The 23,039-nt window shown below is 47.8% G+C and overlaps 1 protein-coding gene across 1 annotated transcript in view; it reads left to right on the top strand.

Annotated features, from left to right (window-relative positions):
- The window catches only part of PPM1E (protein phosphatase, Mg2+/Mn2+ dependent 1E), a 632,124-nt gene that overhangs the window by 450,283 nt on the left and 158,802 nt on the right, over window positions 1-23,039 (top strand). The window contains exon 4 of the mRNA XM_086954986.1: window positions 15,326-15,514. Within this exon, the coding sequence (XP_086811112.1) occupies window positions 15,326-15,514 (189 nt within the window). The remainder of the gene's footprint in view (window positions 1-15,325; window positions 15,515-23,039) is intronic.

The following is a 23,039-nucleotide window of genomic DNA, read 5'->3' as shown; positions in this document are numbered from 1 at the left end:
TTCTTCCGAAAACCCATCTCCTGAGCCAAGGACTGGCATCGCCTCTGATCTAGAGCATTTCCACAGCAATTCTTTTCTTCTGCCTCTGACAAACAGGCAGGGGTGGCAATTCTGGTAACTAGACGGTTCAAGGGAGAGGTTGGCCCTTGAGTAGCAGAGATGAAAGGTAGGCTGTTAGCGCACACATTCAGCATCAGGGGTCACACTGTGATAGTGCCATCGATATATGCACCGCACAGAGGACAAGAGCGATTTATACATGCGGCGGTCTCCGAAGTGATGGACGCACAGATATGCATGACATTAATAGGGGGAGATTTGAACCTTGTATTTGATACAAACGAGGATTGGTCTTGCAGCCGATCAGGACAATCGGGTGTTTTGTCACAAGGAGGGAGTTAATGATTGCATGAGATGGGGCTAATTGATCTCTGGAGGGAAGCCAAACCCTGTCAACACAATACACCTATTTCTCTCATGCCAATTAAACATATGCACCCCTAGACTATTTATTGGGGACTAGGGAAGTATGCAACATTATGGAAGAGGTGGAGACTGAAGCAGCAGCGCTCTCAGATCACGACTCTCACATTAAATTTCTCCCCTCATAAGAAACATTTCGGGACCTGTGGGTTAAGAGAAACTATGCTCCTCCACCCGGCTGTAACACAACAGCTCACAACTGCCATACACAACTACCTTGACCTCAATGACACTTCAGACATAACCATTTCCACAATCTGGGAAGAATTGAAGACAGTTGTGAGAGGAGAGCTCATAGCCATATCCGCCGCTGATAACGCTCGCAAAGAAAAGAGGGGCCAATTAATGGCCCAGGTCAGGGAACTAGAACGTGTTCACAGCCGTACAGGTGATCCTAGAGTTTGGCCTCAACTCTGCGCAACTAGAGCCCAGCTAGCAGGACTAGACATGGACAGGCCAGAATATGCCACCCTCCGGTTGAAACACTATTTTTACATCATGGGAGATAAGTCTGGGCGGCTATTAGCTAATAAGTTAAGGGCCCAAAGACAGCAGACGAAGGTCCAGTCTCTTAAGACTCAAGGGGGTGAAGAGTTGGTAGATGATGCCAGAATAACAAAGGAATTCCATCACTTCTACACAGAGCTCTATGCGAGGCAAGACTTAGGTGCACAAAACATAGCTTCATACTTAGAGGGGGATAACATCTCCCGACTGACAATAGACCAAGCAGCCTTACTCGATGCCCCCATCAGGATTGAAGAGGTCATTGCAGCGAAATCCTGGCTGAAGCCCTTTGAATCTCCAGGCCTCGATGGATACCCAACTAGTTTCTATAAATCGTTCTGTCAGCTATTAGCCCCTATCCTGACCCGATTGTTTGACTCCTTTGTAGAACCCGGGTTGATTCCTTCAAATATGTTAATGATGTCTATAGTGGTCATCCCTAAGCCAGGAAAGGACAAGAAATCATGTGGCTCCTCTCACCCCATATCTCTGCTGAATATAGATATTAAGCTTTTTATGAGCATTCTTTTTTTTTAAAAACCTTTATTGTACAGTTCAATAAAATTACAAGCACAGGCCAACAATCGCAGGGGCCAGCCGCAACACAAGAATAAGACCCACTATATTATCAATGACACAGCTCTTCAGCCGACAACCCTGAGGTCCGGCAGCGAATCAGGATAAACATTGTATTGAACCCACAACACGTTACAGGATAGAACGAAGGTTCCATTTTATGTTTAACCCACCCCCCCCCCACACCCCCCCCTACCCCCCAACCTAAAAAGCAAAGAAAAAGTACATTCAAACACTATGATAAAGTGAGCAGGTACAAAAATAGAATCATCACAGATCAATTTAAAGGGAACGACCGAGACGCCTGCGCTAACAGGATGTACGACAAAGCAATCTATAACCCAACGCAGTCGCCCGCACACAGACCCCGCCCACCCATTGACGCCAGGATAGAAAAAGAAGTACGGTTACAAGATACTGAAATACATACAAAATCAGGATAATACCCCAACGTTATGAAAGGAGAGCGAAAGGAAAGCGTGAGATAAAGAAACCATAAAGACTAAACTAACTAACAAAACTATAGAACCATCCCCCCACCCTGCACCCCTGCATGTGGCTTTCGCCTAACCCCAACTAGCAGCGTGCCTGTCGCCCCGACTAACTAAACTACAAAAAGTAAAAGAAGAATGGAGGAGGAGAATGTCATACAAACTCCCGGTCACCTTCCCCCCCTGCCTGAAATGAACAACCCCTGTCCTAAGACCACAGAGTACCCAAAAATATTATAGACAGAGCTAGACAGGGGAGACGTTGAACACCGCCCAACCTCCCGCAAGCATTACGTTAGCGAATCCCTTGTCCTCTAAAGCCCCGAAATCAGACCCAGACCAATAGTCTCATCCTTGACCCCTCCGATCTTTCATGCGGACTCTGTTCGGTAACACCATCACCGCCCCAGGAGAGTCAAAGGTTGTTGGAAGTTCAATTAAGATTAATATGAGACCAGTCGAACACATTGAGTCTCTGCAAGCATCCGCCACTGGTAAGATCTCCCTCACCGACATGCAGTCCAGATATCCTTTCCTCCGTAGATGTAAAAGAACCACAAGGGCGGGAAGGGACGGTAGTGACTTTCGGTTTTTGCTAGTCGTAGTCTCAAGGAGTGAAGAACCAGGTAGCTCCATAATAATCGGCTGCAATGGTGAATGCAGCGATACCCCCAGAGAAACAATTCCGCAAGTATTCTGCAAACAGGTCAATGGCGTCAAAACTTTATCGCGCACGGGGTCTCCATCCTCCTTTACTACGGGCATCGTGGGAGAATCAGTTCGTTGAAAAGCATGCAATAGAACAGAGCCCAGACTCGATCGCCCAGTTTCGATGTCACCAGCGATCATTTTATGGACAATGGTCTCCAGATGCAATTGAAGTGACCCAATGGCGACCATTACGGTCTTCAAGGACGGCTCACAGTTCGTCCGATCCGCCTCCACTCGCTCGGTTCCAAGCATGGGCGGGTTCCTCAGAGAGCCGGGTCTCTCCGAGAGAAGAGGCAAGAGCGGAGCGGACGGCAACAGAGGGTGCATTATCGGTCAGCAGTACTCCACCGCGAGCGAGGGCCCCGGCCCAGCAGACCCGGGAGATGGCGACCGTGTCGCCGTGGACGGGGACTCCCCCCCACAGCCACAGACAAAGCCTATGACCACTCCAGACGCTCGACACCAAAAACAGGCCAGGATGACCTCCACTGCAAGAGACCGGACCCTGTCTGAGTCCCACGGCCGATGTTATTCAACTGCAACCCGGCTGGGCAAGTACTCGAGGCCCCTGCTCCGAAGCTGGGTTAGGCCGAGATCTTAAACACGACACAACTCCGTCAATCTGGGCGATAAAATTCTCGGGACCGCACCGTCAGATTCAGCAACAGTTCATCCACATGGGGGTTGGGCGTAAAATCAGGATATCTGGCAGGATCATCAAGCAGTAGACGGAGGTCGGCGGAGCCGGGAGCCTATGCGGCCATCTTGGTTGCTGCGTAGCTCCTCCTCCTTTATGAGCATTCTTGAAGTACGCCTGGGCCCACTGATGCCGGGCATTATAGATCCCGACCTGACCAAATTTATTCAAAATAGGCAAAGTATTGAAAACACAAAACGTATATTACATATAATAGACAAAGCACATCGAACAGACATGGAAGCTCTTCTCTTAACATTGGATGCCGAAAAGGCATTTGACCACGTGCACTGGCAATATATGGAACAGACTCTCTCCCATTTTGGCATATGAGATTGTTACTGGGCGTGGGCGGCGAGCTGCTACAGCACACCCACAGCCATAGTTAGGGTAAACAGCACCTCGCCACACCGTTTTCCCATGTGCGATGTACTAGACAGGGATGTCCTCTATCTCCTCTTTTATTTGTCATTATATGTGGAGCCTATGGCTCAACAGATATGGGACAACCCAGAGATTAGTGGCATCCAGTTCGGAGGAAAGAGGCATTCGATCACCCTGTATGTGGATGACATCCTAGCCTCATTAGATAAACCAGGTATTTGCCAGCCTTTCTCAGAGAACTCACTGCCTTTGGTCTAGCTTCAGGGTTCCAATGAAACGTGGGTAAATCACAGCCCCTTGCATTGGCGACTATACGCAATCGCTTACCAACACTTGAAAAACGATTCACTGTAAAATGGGCCATGGCCTCGATACCCTTCCTAGGGATTTGTCTTGCCCACACGATTGCACAAACCTTAACGTTCAATTATACTAACTTACTCAGACAATTAGAGATGGTCTTAATAGCTGGAAACGTCACTGTCTATCTCTCCTTGGACGAGTTGTGGCTATTAAGATGTTATTTTTACCGAAGGCACTATACATGTTCCAGACATTACTGTATTCCCCCCCCACACGGGGGGGGAATACAGTAATGTCTGGAATATGTATGTCTGAATGTCTCTTTGCATTATTACGATGCAAAGAGAATTACATCGGCTTGTGTGGATGGGGGCTCAACCACGTATGAGGCGGGAACTGAGCTGTCTCAGCCCTGACGAAGGGGGCCTAGGGGTTCCAAACTTACAGTGCTACTTTCAAGCGACAGAGATGAGATAGATATTTGCTGGAAAGGAGTAGTGAGGAATCCAAAAAACACTGGCTTTTTCAGGACAAAGCGATCCCAAGACTCCCCTAATGGTAGATACTTTTTCTCAAGAAGCCAGATAGGCCACAAACAGCCTGATTCATCATTGGGAGGTTTTGCGAGTCTGAAATAGCGAATCGCTATTCCAGACTCGCAAAACGGGATTCGTGTAGGAATAGCAAAATTTTGTGCGATTCCTACAGATTCCTTATTTGCGATTAGCAAATTGCTAATCGTAAATAAGGAATAACGCCCCATTCATTCCTATGGGCCAAAAGGCCCATAGGAATGAATGGGGAGTATTCCTTATTTGCGATTAGCAATTAGCTAATCGCAAATAAGATAGCGATTTGAAGGGTGGCAGGGGTGTCCAGAGGACACCCTGTAGCACCCCTTAAATGCTAATTCAAACAGGTGTTGCGCACACACATGTCCAAAGGACATGTGTGTGTGCAACATGCAACTCAGAAAAATGCTTTTAAAAGCATTTTACTGAGTTTTCGCTATTTACCACGAGGTTTGACCTTGCGGTAAATAGCGGGCCGAAATTGCGAATTCGCAAATTTTAAATGGATGATGAATTGCATTTAAGGAATCTCTATTAGAGATTCCTTAAATGTAATTCCTCGCAAAATAGCAAAATCGCTATTACCGATTTTTGCATTTGGGATGATGAATCCCAAATGCAAAAATAGCGCTCGCAAAGGGCCAGATTCTCAGAATCTGGCCCTTTGTGAGCCAATTTCGGCTTGATGAATCAGGCTGAAAGTCTCCAAAATCCCCCAATCATGAGGACAGTAATGGAAGTGTGGGACAGTGCATCTACCCGTAGGGGGCTTACTACATTTCCTTCCCCTATGACTCCCTTGTTTGAAAACCGAGATTTCACCCCGGGCCTCGAAAGGAGAGCGTTCGAGGCATGGCACCAGACTCAGTGCCACTCCGCAGGCCAAACGTTCGATGAGGAAGGAATTATTTCCTTCCCACAACTGCGTACACATTATAACCTGCTGGAAAACGAAAGGCTACGCCATCTCCAGATACGACATTGGCTGTTACATCCCGCCAACCTACCCACAGTAAGCAGGCAGCTAACACGATTTGAAAAATGGCTGGTTACAAAACACACAGGCAGGCGACTGATCTCCGAACTATACGTATTCTTGCGACCGCCTGCCTCACTACAACCCACACCCAGTCAGCGGTGGTGGGAAAAAGAACTCAGAAGGGAGTTATCTGCTAAGGAATGGAGTGAAATGTATTACAGGACCAGGCACACGGCCCGGAACACACCTAGTATAGAAGCGGCCACTAAGCTAGCCACCTATTGGTATCTGACCCCAGAAGGTCTTCACAAAGGGAATCCGGGGCATTGCCCCAGCTGTTGGTGTGGATGTGAATCGACAGGTACGCTGGTACACTTGCTTTGGGAGTGCCCAAACCCAGCAGATTACTGGAATCGAATATTAGATGAGGTTGAGGCACATTTTGACACACAGATACCCTGGTCCCTGGCATACAAGGTTCTGGGACTACCAAATCCCTTAACATATTCCTTCAAATCTCGTAAGGAGAGGCAGATGGAACTGGCAATGGGAGACGCGCTCCAGTTGTTGGCTCCATAGACTGTGGTACATTTTGGATATAGAGAGAATGCCTGCCATCCTTACAACTACCAAATCCACTTTCTGCGAGATGTGGAGACCGTTTCTCTCCCTCATATCCATTGAATTCAGATAACTTACCTGCCCAAAATACCTACGCATTCTTAGGCTGACTGAATAGGTCTTGTCATAAATAGAGGACCAAGGGCCAGATGTAGGTCGCCAATTACCGGTCGGTAACGGCCGAATTCGGCCGTTACCGACCGGTAATTGGATTTTGAGATGTAGGGCCCTTAATTTTACAGATTCAGTAAATTTACTGATTCGGTAAATTTACCGATTCGGTAAAATACCGAATCGGTAATTTTACTGATTCGGTAAAACCCAGATGTAGGTAGCACTGTTCACAGTGCTACAGGCCTTCAGGATTCGGTATTTTACCACCCAATGCAATTGGGTGGTAAAATACCGAAATCAGGTGTACATGCACATCAGTGCATGTGCACCTGTGCCATGTGACACACAGACATGCCCTTAGGGCATGTATGTGTGCCACATGTCACACAAGCCTGTACTTAGGGTGCTAGAGGGTGTCAAAGTGACACCCCCTGCACCCTTGCAGGATTCGGTATTTACCGTTTCGGTAAATACCGAATCCGTATTTCCCATTGATTCCTATGGGCTTCATGGCCCATAGGAATCAATGGGCAATACCGAATCATACCGATTCGGTAATTCTAAAATTAGAATTACCTACATCTGCCCCCTTCCTATTTACCGACTCTTAAATACTGAATCGGTAAAATTCGGTATTTAAGAGTCGGTAAATAGGTATTACCTACATCTGGCCCCAATAGTCAAGTCAAGTCAAGTCATAACATTTATATAGCGCACTACATACCCAGAGGGTTTCAAGGCGCTTAGGAAGGGGAGGAGGATTATTTGTCAAATATCCACGTTTTAAGCTGCTTTCTGAACGCTAGGTGATTCTGGGTGAGGCGAAGGTAAGCTGGGAGTGAGTTCCATGTTTTGGCAGCCAGGTATGAGAAGGATCTGCCTCCCATGGAGGTCTTGTTGATGCGAGGTACAGTGGCGAAGGCTTGGCTGGAAGAGCGAAGTTGGCGGGAGGGGGTATAAAAGGACAGTCGAGAGTTGAGGCACTCTGGTCCGATGTCGTAGAGTGATTTGTGTGCGTGGGAAAGCAGTCGGAAAGTAATCCTCTTATTGACGGGTAGCCAGTGGAGGTCTTTAAGGTGACCAGAGATGTGTTCGTTGCGTGGGATGTCTAATATGAGCCTGGCTGAGGCGTTTTGGATTCGTTGTAGTTTCTTCTGGAGTTTTGCGGTAGTACCTGCGTAGAGGGTGTTTCCGTAGTCCAGTCGGCTCGTGACCAGAGCGTGGGTGACTGTTTTCCTTGTTTCGGAGGGGATCCTGCGAAATGTTTTTCTGAGCATGCGGAGAATGTTAAAGCAGGAAGAGGATACGGCGCTGACTTGTCTGTTCATTGAGAGTGAAGAATCCAGGATGACGCCTAGGTTCCGTGCGTGGTCTGTCGGGATGGGTGCTTTTCCGAGGGCTTCCGGCCACCAAGAGTCGTCCCATGCAGAGGGGGATTTACCTAAGATGAGGACTTCTGTTTTGTCTGAGTTCAGTTTCAGACGGCTTTGTTTCATCCATTCGGCGACTTCTTTCATTCCCTCGTGTAGGTTAGTTTTGGCGGTGCTGGGGTCCTTGGTGAGAGATAGGATCAGTTGAGTGTCATCCGCGTAAGAGATGATGTTGAGGTTGTGTTGGCGGGCGATGGCCGCTCATGTATACGTTGAAGAGGGTGGGACTGAGTGAGGATCCTTGTGGTACGCCGCAGATGATTTCAGAGGCCTTGGACTTGAATGGTGGGAGGCGGACTCTCTGGGTTCTTCCGGTGAGGAACGAGGTGATCCATTCCAGTGCTTTTCCTTGGATTCCGGTGTTTCTGAGGCGTTGTAAAAGGGTGCTGTGGCAGACTGTGTCGAAGGCTGCAGAGAGGTCGAGGAGGATGAGGGCGACTGTGTCTCCATTGTCCAGTAGAGTTCGAATGTCGTCTGTTGCTGCGATGAGGGCGGTCTCAGTGCTGTGTTTTGCTCGGAAGCCAGATTGTGAGGGGTCGAGTGATTTGTTGGCTTCGAGGAAGGTGGCGAGCTGGTTGTTGACAGCTTTCTCGATGACTTTGGCCGGGAATGGAAGAAGCGAGATGGGGCGGTAGTTTTTGAGTTCGGTGGGGTCTGCTGTTGGTTTTTTCAGAAGGGCGGTAAGTTCAGCGTGTTTCCAGTCTTCTGGGAAGGTAGCGGAGTTGAAGGAGCAGTTGATGACGTCTCGGAGGTGCGGAGCTATGACGGAGTCTGCTTTGTTGAAGATGTGGTGAGGGCATGGGTCTGTGGGGGATCCAGAGTGGATGGAATTCATCAGGCGGATGGTGTCCTCAGTGGAGATTGGGTTCCAGGCGTTAAGGGTGTTAACGGGGGGAAGATGGTCAGCTGATGGTAGGGTGGGTTGGCTTCCGGGTTGGTTGTCAAAGCTGTTGTGGATGTCAGCAATCTTGTTGTGGAAAAAAGAGGCTAGGGAGTCGCAGAGGGTTTGAGAGGGGGTGATGTCGTTGGAGTTGGCCGAGGGGTTGGAAAATTCCTTGACGATGTTGAAAAGTTCCTTGCTGTTGTGGGCGTTGTTGTCAAGTCGATCCTTGAATGCTGTTTTCTTGGCTTTTCGGATCAGTTGGTGGTGAGTACGGATGGCGCTTTTGAAGGCGTCCTTGTTGCTGGTGGATGGGTCTTTTTTCCAGGTCTTTTCAAGGGAGCGGCACAGTTTCTTGGACTTCTTGAGGTCGTCGTTGAACCATGAGGCCTTCTTGATGCCAAGTTTGTGTTGACGTTTTTTCAGTGGTGCTAAGATGTCGGCGGTGTTGGATAACCAAAGGGTGAGGTTGGAGGCGGCTTCGTTGGCGTTAGAAGAGAGGGCTGGGGAGGTTTGAAGGAGCGATGTGGAGATCTGTTCTGTGGTGATTTTGTTCCAGTTTCTTTGTAGAGTTGGTTGGAGGTGGATGGTGGGTTTCGGCTTGTTGTAGGTGAAGTGAACGCAGCTGTGGTCAGTCCAGAGGAGATCCGTAGTGTGGCTGAAGGAGACATGGTTGCTGGAGGTGAAGATGGGGTCGAGAGTGTGACCTGCGATGTGGGTGGGGGAAGTGACCAGTTGTTTAAGGCCGAGGTTGGTGAGGTTGTCCACGAGGGTGGCGGTGTTGCGGTCGTTGATCTTTTCAAGGTGGAAGTTGAGGTCTCCCAGAAGGATGTAGTCTTTGGAGGGGAGCGCGTGTGGGGTGATGAAGTCCGTGATGTCTTCGCTGAATTTTGCGCGTGGTCCTGGTGGTCTGTAGAGGAGGGTGCCTCTGAGTGTGGTCTTGGGGTCGATGTGGATCTGGAAGTGAAGGTGTTCGGAGTTGGCGAGGTTGGCATCAGAGCTGGTTGAGATGCGGATTGTTTTCTTATGGACGATAGCGATTCCACCTCCTGTATGGTCGGTGCGGTCCTTGCGAGTGATCTTATAGTCATCAGGGATAGCGATGGCGATGTCGGGGGCGGAGGAAGCGTTCATCCATGTTTCCGTTAGGAAGGCGACATCAGGAGAGATGGTGTCTAGTAGGTTCCAAAGGTCAATGGCGTGCCTGTGGACCGAGCGGGTGTTGAGAAGGATGCATTGTAGGTGGTTGGGGTCGGGAATCTGTGTTGTGGTCGTAGCGGAGATGTTGTCGGTGCCGCTAAATTTGCAGGAGAAGCAGGAGAACGATCCATGGGTGCGTCCAGGGGCGGCTTGGACGCAGTTGGGGACGCGACCGGGGTTAAGGGCTAGGAGGGTGGCGGCATCGTAGGTAACGCGAGGGGCAGGGGGTCTGGCGCTGGGCGCGGTCCAGGCGCGGACGGGCGTAGACGGGCTTACCTTTGGCGCAACTTCGGCGTGTCCGAAGCGCGTGGACGCTGCGCGTTGGGACATCAGGCATTTAATGGAGAGTGGAAGGGGCGGAGCGTGGGAGGGGGATCTGGGAGGCGGGATCGAAGGGGGAGGGGCGGGCTGCAGGCACAACAAAATGGAGGGGGAGATAAACACCAACAGGACCGGGAGATGCGAGCTGGCGCTGGAGCAGGGGCACAATGGCAGTCTCAGAAAAGTGAAAGCAGTGCGCAGCTTTCCCAGATGCAATATGCCAATCAGGCTCACCAGTGTGTATGCAACACAATTCACGTACCAATCTTACTGAAAGCAGGGCAGAGCTAAGCGCTACGCGACCACAGCGTGTGCAGATTCAATGAGTGCACAGTCAACAAGCACAATTCACGTGGTGATTTCTACTAAAGCAGGGCAGAGCTAAGCGCTACGCGACCACAGCGTGTGCAGATTCAATGAGTGCACAGTCAACAAGCACAATTCACGTGGTGATTTCTACTAAAGCAGGGCAGAGCTAAGCGCTACGCGACCACAGCGTGTGTAGATTCAATGAGTGCACAGTCAACAAGCACAATTCACGTGGATATTTCTACTAAAGCGGGGCAAAGCGCTACGCGGCCAGAGCGTGTGCAAAATTAATAAATGCAGAGACAATATTGCCAAATGAGCAGCGCTACAATACCACAATCAGCGCTATGGTTTCTGGAGGGAGGGTGGAGCGGCCGCCTTACACGGAGTCAGGCAAGTCACGAAGGTTCTTCAGCTGGGACGGTCCTGGTATCTCGTGGGTGGGAGGGGGATCTGGGAGGCGGGATCGAAGGGGGAGGGGCGGGCTGCAGGCACAACAAAATGGAGGGGGAGATAAACACCAACAGGACCGGGAGATGCGAGCTGGCGCTGGAGCAGGGGCACAATGGCAGTCTCAGAAAAGTGAAAGCAGTGCGCAGCTTTCCCAGATGCAATATGCCAATCAGGCTCACCAGTGTGTATGCAACACAATTCACGTACCAATCTTACTGAAAGCAGGGCAGAGCTAAGCGCTACGCGACCACAGCGTGTGCAGATTCAATGAGTGCACAGTCAACAAGCACAATTCACGTGGTGATTTCTACTAAAGCAGGGCAGAGCTAAGCGCTACGCGACCACAGCGTGTGCAGATTCAATGAGTGCACAGTCAACAAGCACAATTCACGTGGTGATTTCTACTAAAGCAGGGCAGAGCTAAGCGCTACGCGACCACAGCGTGTGTAGATTCAATGAGTGCACAGTCAACAAGCACAATTCACGTGGATATTTCTACTAAAGCGGGGCAAAGCGCTACGCGGCCAGAGCGTGTGCAAAATTAATAAATGCAGAGACAATATTGCCAAATGAGCAGCGCTACAATACCACAATCAGCGCTATGGTTTCTGGAGGGAGGGTGGAGCGGCCGCCTTACACGGAGTCAGGCAAGTCACGAAGGTTCTTCAGCTGGGACGGTCCTGGTATCTCGTGGGTGGGAGGGGGATCTGGGAGGCGGGATCGAAGGGGGAGGGGCGGGCTGCAGGCACAACAAAATGGAGGGGGAGATAAACACCAACAGGACCGGGAGATGCGAGCTGGCGCTGGAGCAGGGGCACAATGGCAGTCTCAGAAAAGTGAAAGCAGTGCGCAGCTTTCCCAGATGCAATATGCCAATCAGGCTCACCAGTGTGTATGCAACACAATTCACGTACCAATCTTACTGAAAGCAGGGCAGAGCTAAGCGCTACGCGACCACAGCGTGTGCAGATTCAATGAGTGCACAGTCAACAAGCACAATTCACGTGGTGATTTCTACTAAAGCAGGGCAGAGCTAAGCGCTACGCGACCACAGCGTGTGCAGATTCAATGAGTGCACAGTCAACAAGCACAATTCACGTGGTGATTTCTACTAAAGCAGGGCAGAGCTAAGCGCTACGCGACCACAGCGTGTGTAGATTCAATGAGTGCACAGTCAACAAGCACAATTCACGTGGATATTTCTACTAAAGCGGGGCAAAGCGCTACGCGGCCAGAGCGTGTGCAAAATGAATAAATGCAGAGACAATATTGCCAAATGAGCAGCGCTACAATACCACAATCAGCGCTATGGTTTCTGGAGGGAGGGTGGAGCGGCCGCCTTACACGGAGTCAGGCAAGTCACGAAGGTTCTTCAGCTGGGACGGTCCTGGTATCTCGTGGGTGGGAGGGGGATCTGGGAGGCGGGATCGAAGGGGGAGGGGCGGGCTGCAGGCACAACAAAATGGAGGGGGAGATAAACACCAACAGGACCGGGAGATGCGAGCTGGCGCTGGAGCAGGGGCACAATGGCAGTCTCAGAAAAGTGAAAGCAGTGCGCAGCTTTCCCAGATGCAATATGCCAATCAGGCTCACCAGTGTGTATGCAACACAATTCACGTACCAATCTTACTGAAAGCAGGGCAGAGCTAAGCGCTACGCGACCACAGCGTGTGCAGATTCAATGAGTGCACAGTCAACAAGCACAATTCACGTGGTGATTTCTACTAAAGCAGGGCAGAGCTAAGCGCTACGCGACCACAGCGTGTGCAGATTCAATGAGTGCACAGTCAACAAGCACAATTCACGTGGTGATTTCTACTAAAGCAGGGCAGAGCTAAGCGCTACGCGACCACAGCGTGTGTAGATTCAATGAGTGCACAGTCAACAAGCACAATTCACGTGGATATTTCTACTAAAGCGGGGCAAAGCGCTACGCGGCCAGAGCGTGTGCAAAATTAATAAATGCAGAGACAATATTGCCAAATGAGCAGCGCTACAATACCACAATCAGCGCTATGGTTTCTGCCAATAGATCTCGCCACAGAGTACTGAAAGGGACGGAGGGAGGGTGAGAAGGGAATTTGGGTTTGTTTTCGTTTTGTATTTGAAAATCCACATCAGATGTGCTGCGACACTCAAAGCGGGGAGTTGTGAGCACACAGAGGATTGTGTGCGAATCGCATAGACGATGTATTTCTATGCTTTGACATATGATAATAAAAGATTGTAACCATAAAAAAATGTTTATCTTGTGTCTCGCCCAAGGCTTTAGCATAGCAATGTTTTACTATCCTAATTACCCTGATGAACTCAATGTGTGAGAGATTTAGCAGCAGATAACCCTTGTATTTTAAATGCACTCATTTTACTGAAGGAGCCTCTATTTGTAAACATGTTATGCTATAAGAATGCTTGTTATCAATCAAAGGTGCCATCTTATTGTCACTAAAAACACTGGGACACAATACATATGAATATATAAAATAAATAATATGCAGGATATAAAAAAAAATCTGAATAAATGTGTAAAAACGGGGAAGAAAGGCCAGTTCCTACAGATTGGAGTTTCATACCTTATGCCAGACAGACACACACACGGACACACTCTCTCTCGCCTCTCTCCCTGCTCCTCTTTTCTCTTACTCAAGTGAGTGCGATGCCCTAAAAACAATGCTAAGGCCAGTCAATAAAGAAATGGCGCACCTTCTTGTCCTCTGTTTTAGGCCTGAAATTGTACATTCCCAGAAGGCCCGCTAGATTTTTTAGGGACATTAAGGGCCCGATGTAGGTGGCCAATACCGGTCGGAAACGGCCGAATTCGGCCGTTTCCGACCGGTATTTGGCCTTTTGAGATGTAGGGGACCTTTTTTTTCCGATTCGGTATTTTACTGATTCGGTAAAATTACCGAATCGGAAAAATACTGAATCGGTAAGTTTACCGATTTTTAAAAAATCGGGATGTAGGTGGGACTACTTTCAGTCCCACAGGCACCTCAGATTCGGTATTTTACCACCCAATCCAATTGGGTGTTAAAATACCGAATCCAGGTGTGCATGCACACCTATGCCATGTGACAGACAGACATGCCCTTAGGGCATGTCTGTGTGCCACATGGCACACAAGCCAGTATTGGGGGTGCTAGAGGGTGTCAAAGTGACACCCCCTGCACCCTTGCAGAAATCGGTAATTACCGAATCGGTAATGCACATTGATTCCTATGGGCTTCAAGGCCCATAGGAATCAATGGGGGATACCGATTCGGTATTTACAGAATCGGTAAATACCGAATCTTACAGATTCGGGATTTACCGATTCTGAAATACCCACATCCCCCCCCCCTCCCGGTATGATTCGGTATTTAAGAAGTGGTAAATTGGAGTTTACCTACATCGGGCCCTAAGTGACGTCTCTTGTCAAATGTGCTCTTGCCAAATGTGCTGGTTCCCTCCCTCTTTTGCCTTTCCTTGCTTTGCTTCCGCTATTAAACCTGATTTAAGCCACATTTCAGCAGACAGGAGGACAAACCTTCTGCATGGACTCTTGGGCAAGCGTGGCGTTTTCACAATTTGGGGGTTAGCCTTTTCTGTCACGAAGGAGCCCTTAAGGTTGTGATAGCGCTTGTTCCGCCCGCCGCCACGGTGTATCTCTCGTCTGCCATTAACTGAAGTCGTATACGAGAGTCACCGGCAGCAAAGCACAGTCATAGACGTCACCGGAATAATGTTTAGGCGACAAGAGCTCTAGAAGGGAAGCCGTGTCTCAAAGATTGTAAACATTATTAAAATCACCTTACAGATGCAGGCGTGTTCCGGTGCTCGAGCCCCCGCTCGTGATCAATGCGCAGATACTGCGCAACTACACGGGCGTCTGTTTTGTACAAAACACAGAAAGAATTAGTCTATTGTCGTCAGCCTAATTTATGACACTTCTTGACATGTTAATAACCCAGTTTTTGTACCCTAACCTAGTTGCCTGGTATCATTTTAATGCAAATAAAGGCGTGCGCGTTCCTTCATTTGTCATTAGTCGCTCGCTTTAAACCCCTGCTTGTGATTCCGCACCATAAATATTCATTTCATTCAGACGCCTGTCAAGGTTGAATCAGCCTCGCGCTGGTTGATATGTTTGTAATACGAAATTAAAGGATGTACCGGCTGGGATCATTGGTGTCACGCACACAGGCTGCGCTCCATCAGATGAAAGATGCACTCCGCGCTGGAGCTGCGGACAGATTGCCTGCCTATTAAAGCAGTTTCATCCAATTTTCTAACTAAAACAACTTTCTATTGGTAGGATCAAGAGGAACAGGCCTACTTTGCAGTATTCGATGGCCACGGAGGGGTGGACGCCGCCATCTATGCCGCCCTCCACCTGCACGGGAACCTGGTGCGGCAGGAGATGTTCCGGCATGACCCCGCAGAAGCGCTGTGCGGGGCTTTCCGGGTGACGGATGAGCGGTTCGTGCAGAAGGCAGCCAGAGAGGTGAGTTGTATTTTACTAGAAGGTCACGCAGGTAATGGATGTTAACGATTGAACACATCGGAAGCACTTGTAACGCCTTTGGGATTATTCCATTCCATCTTTTTTAGCTTGTCACAGGCAGGAAGCCACTACATACAACCTGTGTCGGTTCCGTTCCGAAAGGGACTGCACAACCAGTGCTTTAAATGGAAAAAAAAGGGCAGGTACTCTCCAAATTGAGATGAGGACTAGGGGGCGGGGCTTGGGGTGGGGCTAGGGGGCGGAGCTATGGGCAGCGCAAAGGGATCCGGCCAGGGGCCCATTGAAGCATAGATGCACGCAGACCATCAGTACATGTATTTTAGAAACGCATGCATTCGCTACTGCCTACCTCGATTCCCACCTGCTGTGCTACAGCATTAATATCGCCACAATCCCCCTCTATCTGGTTGCTAACAAGTGCTGCTGTACTCTGCTATGCCAGCAGGAAGCCTGCTCTTCAATTTCCCGAGAGTAACGAAATATGGGGCATATTATCAAGGGGGTTTATCTCCGCTTTTTTGGCTTTAAAAGCCAAGAAAGCGGAGATAAAATTATCTCCCTATTACCAAGCTGTCGCTAACACCAGTTAGTGACAGCTATTAGGAGATAGCGACCATCTTGGGCCTTGCTTTGCATGTCCGTGATATTTATCACTAATGACATGCAAAGTGGGCGTGCCAAGATGTTAGAGACTGGAAACAGTCCCTAACATCGCTTTCTCCTATTACCAACTTTTGGAGATATTCGCGCTAAGCGCGAATATCTCCAAAAGCTAACACCTGCCCTGAGCAGTTCTTAGCCATGTTATTCAATGGGAGGTGGATAACATGGCTAAGAGCATTAGCTCGGTAATGCATGAATATCGCTGACTTTTCAGTGATATTCATGCATTGCGGCCCATTTTTATTGCATTTGCGATAAACCTTGGTAATACCAAGGTTTATCTGCGATAAAAATCGCCGCATCTCAGCGGTAAATTTTTGTCTCTAACCAAGCAATAGCGATAATTATCGCTATTGCTTGGTAATATGCCCCTATGTCTGTTAGCAGGCCCTGCTCACACACGTACAGTTCTATACACTTCACAGAGCCTAAGTGGACACTGTGCAGGCGCACAACGCCCACTGAGCTCAAAGAGCTTCAGTTCACCCCCCCACCCCACCCCCCTCCTCCCTCGTGTGTGGCAGCCTGGGCTTAGACAGCTTTCCGGGCACACCCTCAGGAAGAATGAATTAAAAACTGTAGATCTGTCATTCACCTGCTAGACAGGGCATGCCATGTATCCCCTGATGAATCAAAGTCTGGCGGCACCGCCTCGCCCTCTCTCTCCACCTGCTAATCCCTGCCCTCTCCCTCAATCCTCTCACCACTTTAGTCCTCTGCCTAAGGACTGGCTCACTGCAGTGGTCGAAGTGGGCGGGATCGGCAGGGCATGGCGTGCCCCTACTTCTTCAATTCCAAGGATTCCGTTCCCCTTCTTTTTTTATTTTGAAAATGCGTCCCAGGACGCAAGAAATCACTAGCGACTATAAATAAAGCTTCTTGCCCAGAGAAGATAAACACAGTGTCCACTTCTGCTCTCCCCCCTCCAACCACCCACTCTTTCCTTCTTTCCTCTCTTTCTGTCTAGCAGTTCTTTTACTGAAAACCATGACTTCAAAAGGGGGTTCTCACTCTCTTTCCTCTCCTTTCTTTTATTTGCTCCCTCTGAAATGGATCCAAAAAAGAAAGAAATTTTTGCTGGAAATGTCTTTAATTCCAAAGTGCAGCACCTGGAATAAAACGTAAAAATAACTAGATAAAGTAAGACCGAGTGGTAGCAAACTGGCCAAATTGATTTTATTCACACCCAAACACATTAGCGCCACTTTTACAGAGTTTGCCAGTGAAGCGCTATTTTAGTTTTCTTGTGTTTTTTTCCCCTGGGCTTGCAACTAGTGCACAATCCTGGAGGTACTGCAAAGTGTGGTTTGGAAAACAAAATGTGTACTGCGGCTCTGCGTCTAGGGATGTGTTCTTTTGACCCCACTGCTTACGTTTTTTAAGAATATAGGAAATGGACATTGAAATGGGTCCATTCAGGGCCCTGTAGTCATGTCCTTAACTTTTCAGGCAAAAGCATTCACTGGTTTCTGAATAGTGAGTGTAAAAGCATTAAGGTAGCCCTGTTGTTCCTGCTTACATTTCACATAGTTTGCAAAATTTTGCATTACCTATGAGTGTTTGCTTTTTCCAGGAGGTTGTTACTTTTTTTTCTGTAGGCTGCATATTGCTCTTGTCTAGTGCGTCATTTAACTGAGCCGCTTCCAGGTCGTTATAGCCGGCAGCAATTGGATTGTAGGTGAAGGCAGTGTGAGTTTTTCTCAGTGGGGGAGAGGATGTGGCACTATGGCCATAGCTGCTGAATTTGGAACTGGGGAACCTGGTTCAGCCTTAATAACCAGTCCACCAGACAACTCTCCTGAGAGAGCACAATCCCATGCTAGACCTTAGAAGGCATTGCAAGACCTTAGAACCCTGGTGTCTTAGCACCAGCAGGCGGACCCTAGCAGTGGCAATTATTGGTTAACTTTCAAAGTTTGTCCACCACAATTCATACTGAAGTTCATCTCCAGTCTTGCGGGCAGGCCTATGAACCAGCACAGCCAGAACAACAGCGATTCTGTCAATGTGGTCACAGGACCCTTGAGAAGGGCCAGCTCTAGGGGAGTGCAACCGGTGTGACCGCACAGGGTGCTGACTATGGGTGGAGGCATTATGTTTGCAAGAATATAAAGCTTTTAAATACGCTTGCTGCCTCCTTCCTGACCTCCAGCAATTTTTGGCAACAATAAAAATGTCATGATGACTCTGGTGTTTAATGTTCTTCCTAGAGAGAGATCATTTTGTCTAGTGGAAGTTTTGATTCATGGAAAGGTAGCTCAGAGGGTTAATATGCCTGCTGCAAAGAACATGGTGCCTGCTGCAAAGAACATGTACCATGCTGATCACAAAGTGCACATAATGGAAATAGGTCAGTGGGCTACTGCTTTTGTCAGAGAGAACCTTTTGTTACTTGATGTTTATAAGTTAAAATCCTAACATAGAACAGTGAGCTATTACCTTTCATCTAAGAGCTGCATGCAAACTGAAAGGTATAAATTAGAGCATTATGGGTTTTCCCCAGTCTTTGATTATCCTAATGTTGCAAAAAGTGTTCTTTTGGACAGAAATCCATTCTGATTACTAACGAGAACCCCCAATCATGGTATTACATTTTAAATTCTGAGTTTGTGTTTCTCCAGAACAATCACTATTAAACTTTACGGCCTACTAGTATGGTTTTCATGTGACTCCTACACCTTGTAGTCCTTAGTCTTATGTAACATTTTCTATACAGTGATTTACACACATATTGATTGTCTCTGAGTAATGTGTGTGATGTAAAGTGCTCTGACCCCCTACAGTGGTATGAGTGGTGCTGTAAACCAAATTAAATGCATCTGAGAGAGAATGTGGTTATGGAGACTTGAGGGGCACTGTTAAAGGTTGGTAGTGAGGGAATCCATGGCAGAGGTGGTCATTGGGGGCTATAAGAAACATTAATGCACAGGGCACCACCAGTGCTAAGGCCGGCCATGCCCTTGAGGCCAGTCTGCCTCACCCGTAGGTACCTCCATTGGCCTTGTTTCAGAAGTAGTAGCTGCAACTCATCAGGGATTGGTAATGCAGAATTTGTCTCGCACCCCATCCTTAGTTCACAAACTTCACAGTCTCTCTGCTTCATTCACAAGCACTTTTAACATGTGCTGCTTGCTGTGGGGGTCCTGGAATAAATTATACAGCAAAGGAGGACATAATTATGCTGCAGTGTTGACTTAATTATGCATTAAAAAAAGGCTGCAGCGTAATGCAGTATATTTTCTGATATTTTGACATGTGTACACATGCTAACAGTCTCTGGAACGATTTTGCCTTATAAGTGCCAGTGTAACATACAAATGCAACAGTGAGAAAGGTGATCAGTCAACCTTTGCAATAAGCCATCCACTCCGCGGCAAAACAAGTCAACTTTTTTATTAACTTTTGATACGTTTGAGCTTTAAACAATTTATTAGTTAACATGGTAGATCATGCAGCAGATCTTGCATTATGAAGCAAATATGGTAGAGCCATAATTATATAGAAAACATTTGCAAACTAGGATATTTTGCCATTCATCTTTCAACTGCTGTTGTGGAAAAAGGGAGAAGTGCTGATGACAAACTCCATGGCTCGGCAACAAATGGCTTGTGCTTCCACATTTTATTGCATTTGGGACATTCTGTGATTAGAAACATATCCCACTTTGTGAATGTGTTTTAATGTCAATAACTCATTATGACCTTAAACAATCGTGTATCCATTGGTTGATTAAACTGGGCAGTGAAATGCCAAACAAATACTAAAAATTGGGATGTTTGCGCATTCTGGCCACACCTCTGGCTCCGCCCACTGATCCAATCCTTGGGTTATTCCCGCCCTCTGATTCTCCGCCCACAGTTCCCCCACTTCTTTTCCCCCACTTCGACCACTGGCTCACTGTGATAGCAGCTCAACTGGTTAAGCGCCTGCTGCTCGTGTGGCACAGCCTTCAGTCCCTGGCTACTTGTTCTGCTGTTTACAGTGCAATGTAACAAGTCAGCGGCGGTAGGCGCTATGTTATTCATTGCGATCCTTCCCCAGGCTTCATACCTTTACTTCATTCACTAAAGAAAGGCAGGCTCAGAAAGTTTGAGTGTTGGAGCCCGGGCTGAGACAGCTCCTGGGTACACACACAGTCGCACCGCACCCGAGTACTTCACAGGTCTTTAGAAGACTATTTGTTTGCTAACAAGGCTTTGTTCTTTTTCACCCCTGTAGTTCCACTCGGACTATTGCTGGCTGGAAGAATTAGCCACCCCCTCCACCCCCACAGATTAGGCTCTAGTTGCGCCTCTGACACTGTGTCAGTAATCATTCGACCCCCTCCCAAACTTCCTGCCAGCTCTGAATGAATGCCTTCTTAAGGCTGCAACATTAGCACATTGTAAAGGAAGCGAGATTAGCACTCAGAGTGTATCATGTAAACTGATCCACCCCTTGTCAGCTGTGTTGCACTTGGCTCATATCCCCATGAGTACCAGTACTCTCTTAGGACAAAGAGAAGTTCCGGTATTTAAGCGCCGAAAATTTAGAAGTGCCAGGACTCAGTACCGGTGAGTACCGGCCCATTTAAAGCACTGTGCACAACTGATATGTTTCAGCCTTATTGCGCCTCAGTCGGTGAGATGAATCTTCAGTCCCTCAGGCAAAGCGAGCTCTGATGTCAAGCGGTGCATTTCCATACTGGTTGAGGTTGCTAACCTAAACAGCACACAAGTGATACGCAGTGGCGGCTGGCATGTACAGAGGGTGGTGAGGCGGGTGGGAGAAAAATTAAAGTAAATAAAAAATACCCAAAAAGAATTACACTAACCTTCCTGGTGCGACGTCCTCCTCGCTCGGGTCTTCCCCAGACAGGCATGCAGGCAGGCTCCAATACGGGACCCAGGCAACTGCAGTAACCAGATACAACGTAATTGGAAGCCACAATTATACTTTTAAGAAGCATACAAGAACCTTACATTAGATTATAGCATTTCCGCACTATATTAGTAAGACAGTTTCACATAATTAATGTATTACGGTGTGCAATATGAGCAAATTAGTATCCCACGTGTATTTGTGTGTGTGCTTTCTATTCGATGTTGGTTAATTTTAAAACCACACGATTAATACATATTACAGATATGGGAAGATGACTTCATGAGGGGTACACAAAAATTTTCATTTTCACCCTCGCTCCATCAACTCCCCCCTTTGGTAATTTGTCACCAAATAACACCCACAATTTTCATAACATTTTCAAAAACATGTTTCAAGTTCTTTTCAATTAGTATGGTTTATACTTTAGTATCTTCCATTTTCTTTTTGTCTTGATACAATTTCTCTTTAAACTCTTCCATCTCAATGTCCCCCTTTTCACGCTCTCTTCCTTTGCTTTCTTCAATTCTCTTTTTATAGACTTTTTAAGATTTCTTCTTTTTCTAAGTTTACAACCTAATCTTAAGACTAAGATTATTACTATTATTATGGTTACTTGAATTAATACTTTCCCTATTATTGATCTACCTATTTCATAAAACCATTTCTTTACAGCTGAAAATATCCTACCAAGTTTCTCAAGAACACCGTCAACCTCCAGTAGTATAAGTTCCTTATGCAATTCTGTAAGGTTTGTAATATACCTTTCAATGGTTTGACTTTTGTCAGGAAACTATAGGTACAACAGTGCTGTACCTTTAAAAATCCAAAGACTCCTCCCTCTTTTGCCAAAATGATGTCAAGAGCAAGTCGATTTTGCATTACCATAGCTCTTATAGCAACCATTTCTGTGTTTACCGTTAAAAAACCCCCTGCATCTGTTGATAAACGATCTACTATCGTTGACAACTTCCGAATTCTGTTTGCACTAAAAGATATACCCACAGCTGGTATCAATGCTCCAAAACACACAAGATGATAGACGGAATGTAGCACAATGGCAAAATATTCACCCCCAGTCATAGATCTGGGTTTAATTCATCGTTACTTTGCTCACCAAGCCACCCCAGTTCAGACATGGCCATGTGCAAATCAGTCTTGACCCTGTGCCTCACGGGAACAGTCCAGACCGAACTGCCCAGCCATGTCTTCCCTGGCCTGGAATCAAGTATCCTAGGACCGGTTTCTGGCTATCAGCCGTCTTCAGCAGGATAGCTTGATTCCCGTCCAGGGATGAAATGGCTTGGCAGTTCGGTCTGAACTGTTCCCATGAGGCACAGGGTAAAGTCAGATTTGCATATGGCCATGTCTGAACTGGGGTGGCTTGGTGAGCAAAATCACAATGGATTAAACCCAGATCTGGGACTGGGGGTGAATGTTTTGCCATTGTGCAACATTCCGTCCATCATCTTGTGTGTTTTGCTGTTCACCCTATGTGGGAAGGGTATGCCCAGACATGGGTCCCTTGCTCACTACTCCACTGGAGTCAAGCTATCCTGGCTGAAGACTGCTGATAGCCAGAAACTAGTCCTAGAATGCTTGATTCCGGTCCAGGGAAGACATGGCTTGGCAGTTCGGTCTGAACTGTTCCCTTGAGGAACAGGGTCAAGACTGATTTGCATATGGCTATGTCTGAACTGGGGTGGCTTGGTAAGCAAAATAACGATGGATTAAACCCAGATCTGTGACTGGGGGTGAATGTTTTGCCATTGTGCAACATTCCGTCCATCATCTTGTGTGTTTTGCTGTTCACCCTATGTGGGAAGGGTATGCCCGGACGTGGGTCCGGTGCTCACTACGCCACTGGCGTCAAGCTATCCTGGCTGAAGACGGAGATAGCCAGAAACCGGTCAAGGGAAGACATGGCTTGGCAGTTCGGTCTGAACTGTTCCCATGAGGCACAGGGTCAAGACTGATTTGC

This window comes from Lissotriton vulgaris, chromosome 2_1 (assembly GCF_964263255.1).
Source record: "Lissotriton vulgaris chromosome 2_1, aLisVul1.2, whole genome shotgun sequence".
Classification (NCBI taxonomy): Eukaryota; Metazoa; Chordata; class Amphibia; order Caudata; family Salamandridae; genus Lissotriton; species Lissotriton vulgaris.
The sequence above is the reverse complement of the archived record's forward strand: the minus strand, read 5'-3'. Positions and strand labels throughout refer to the sequence as shown.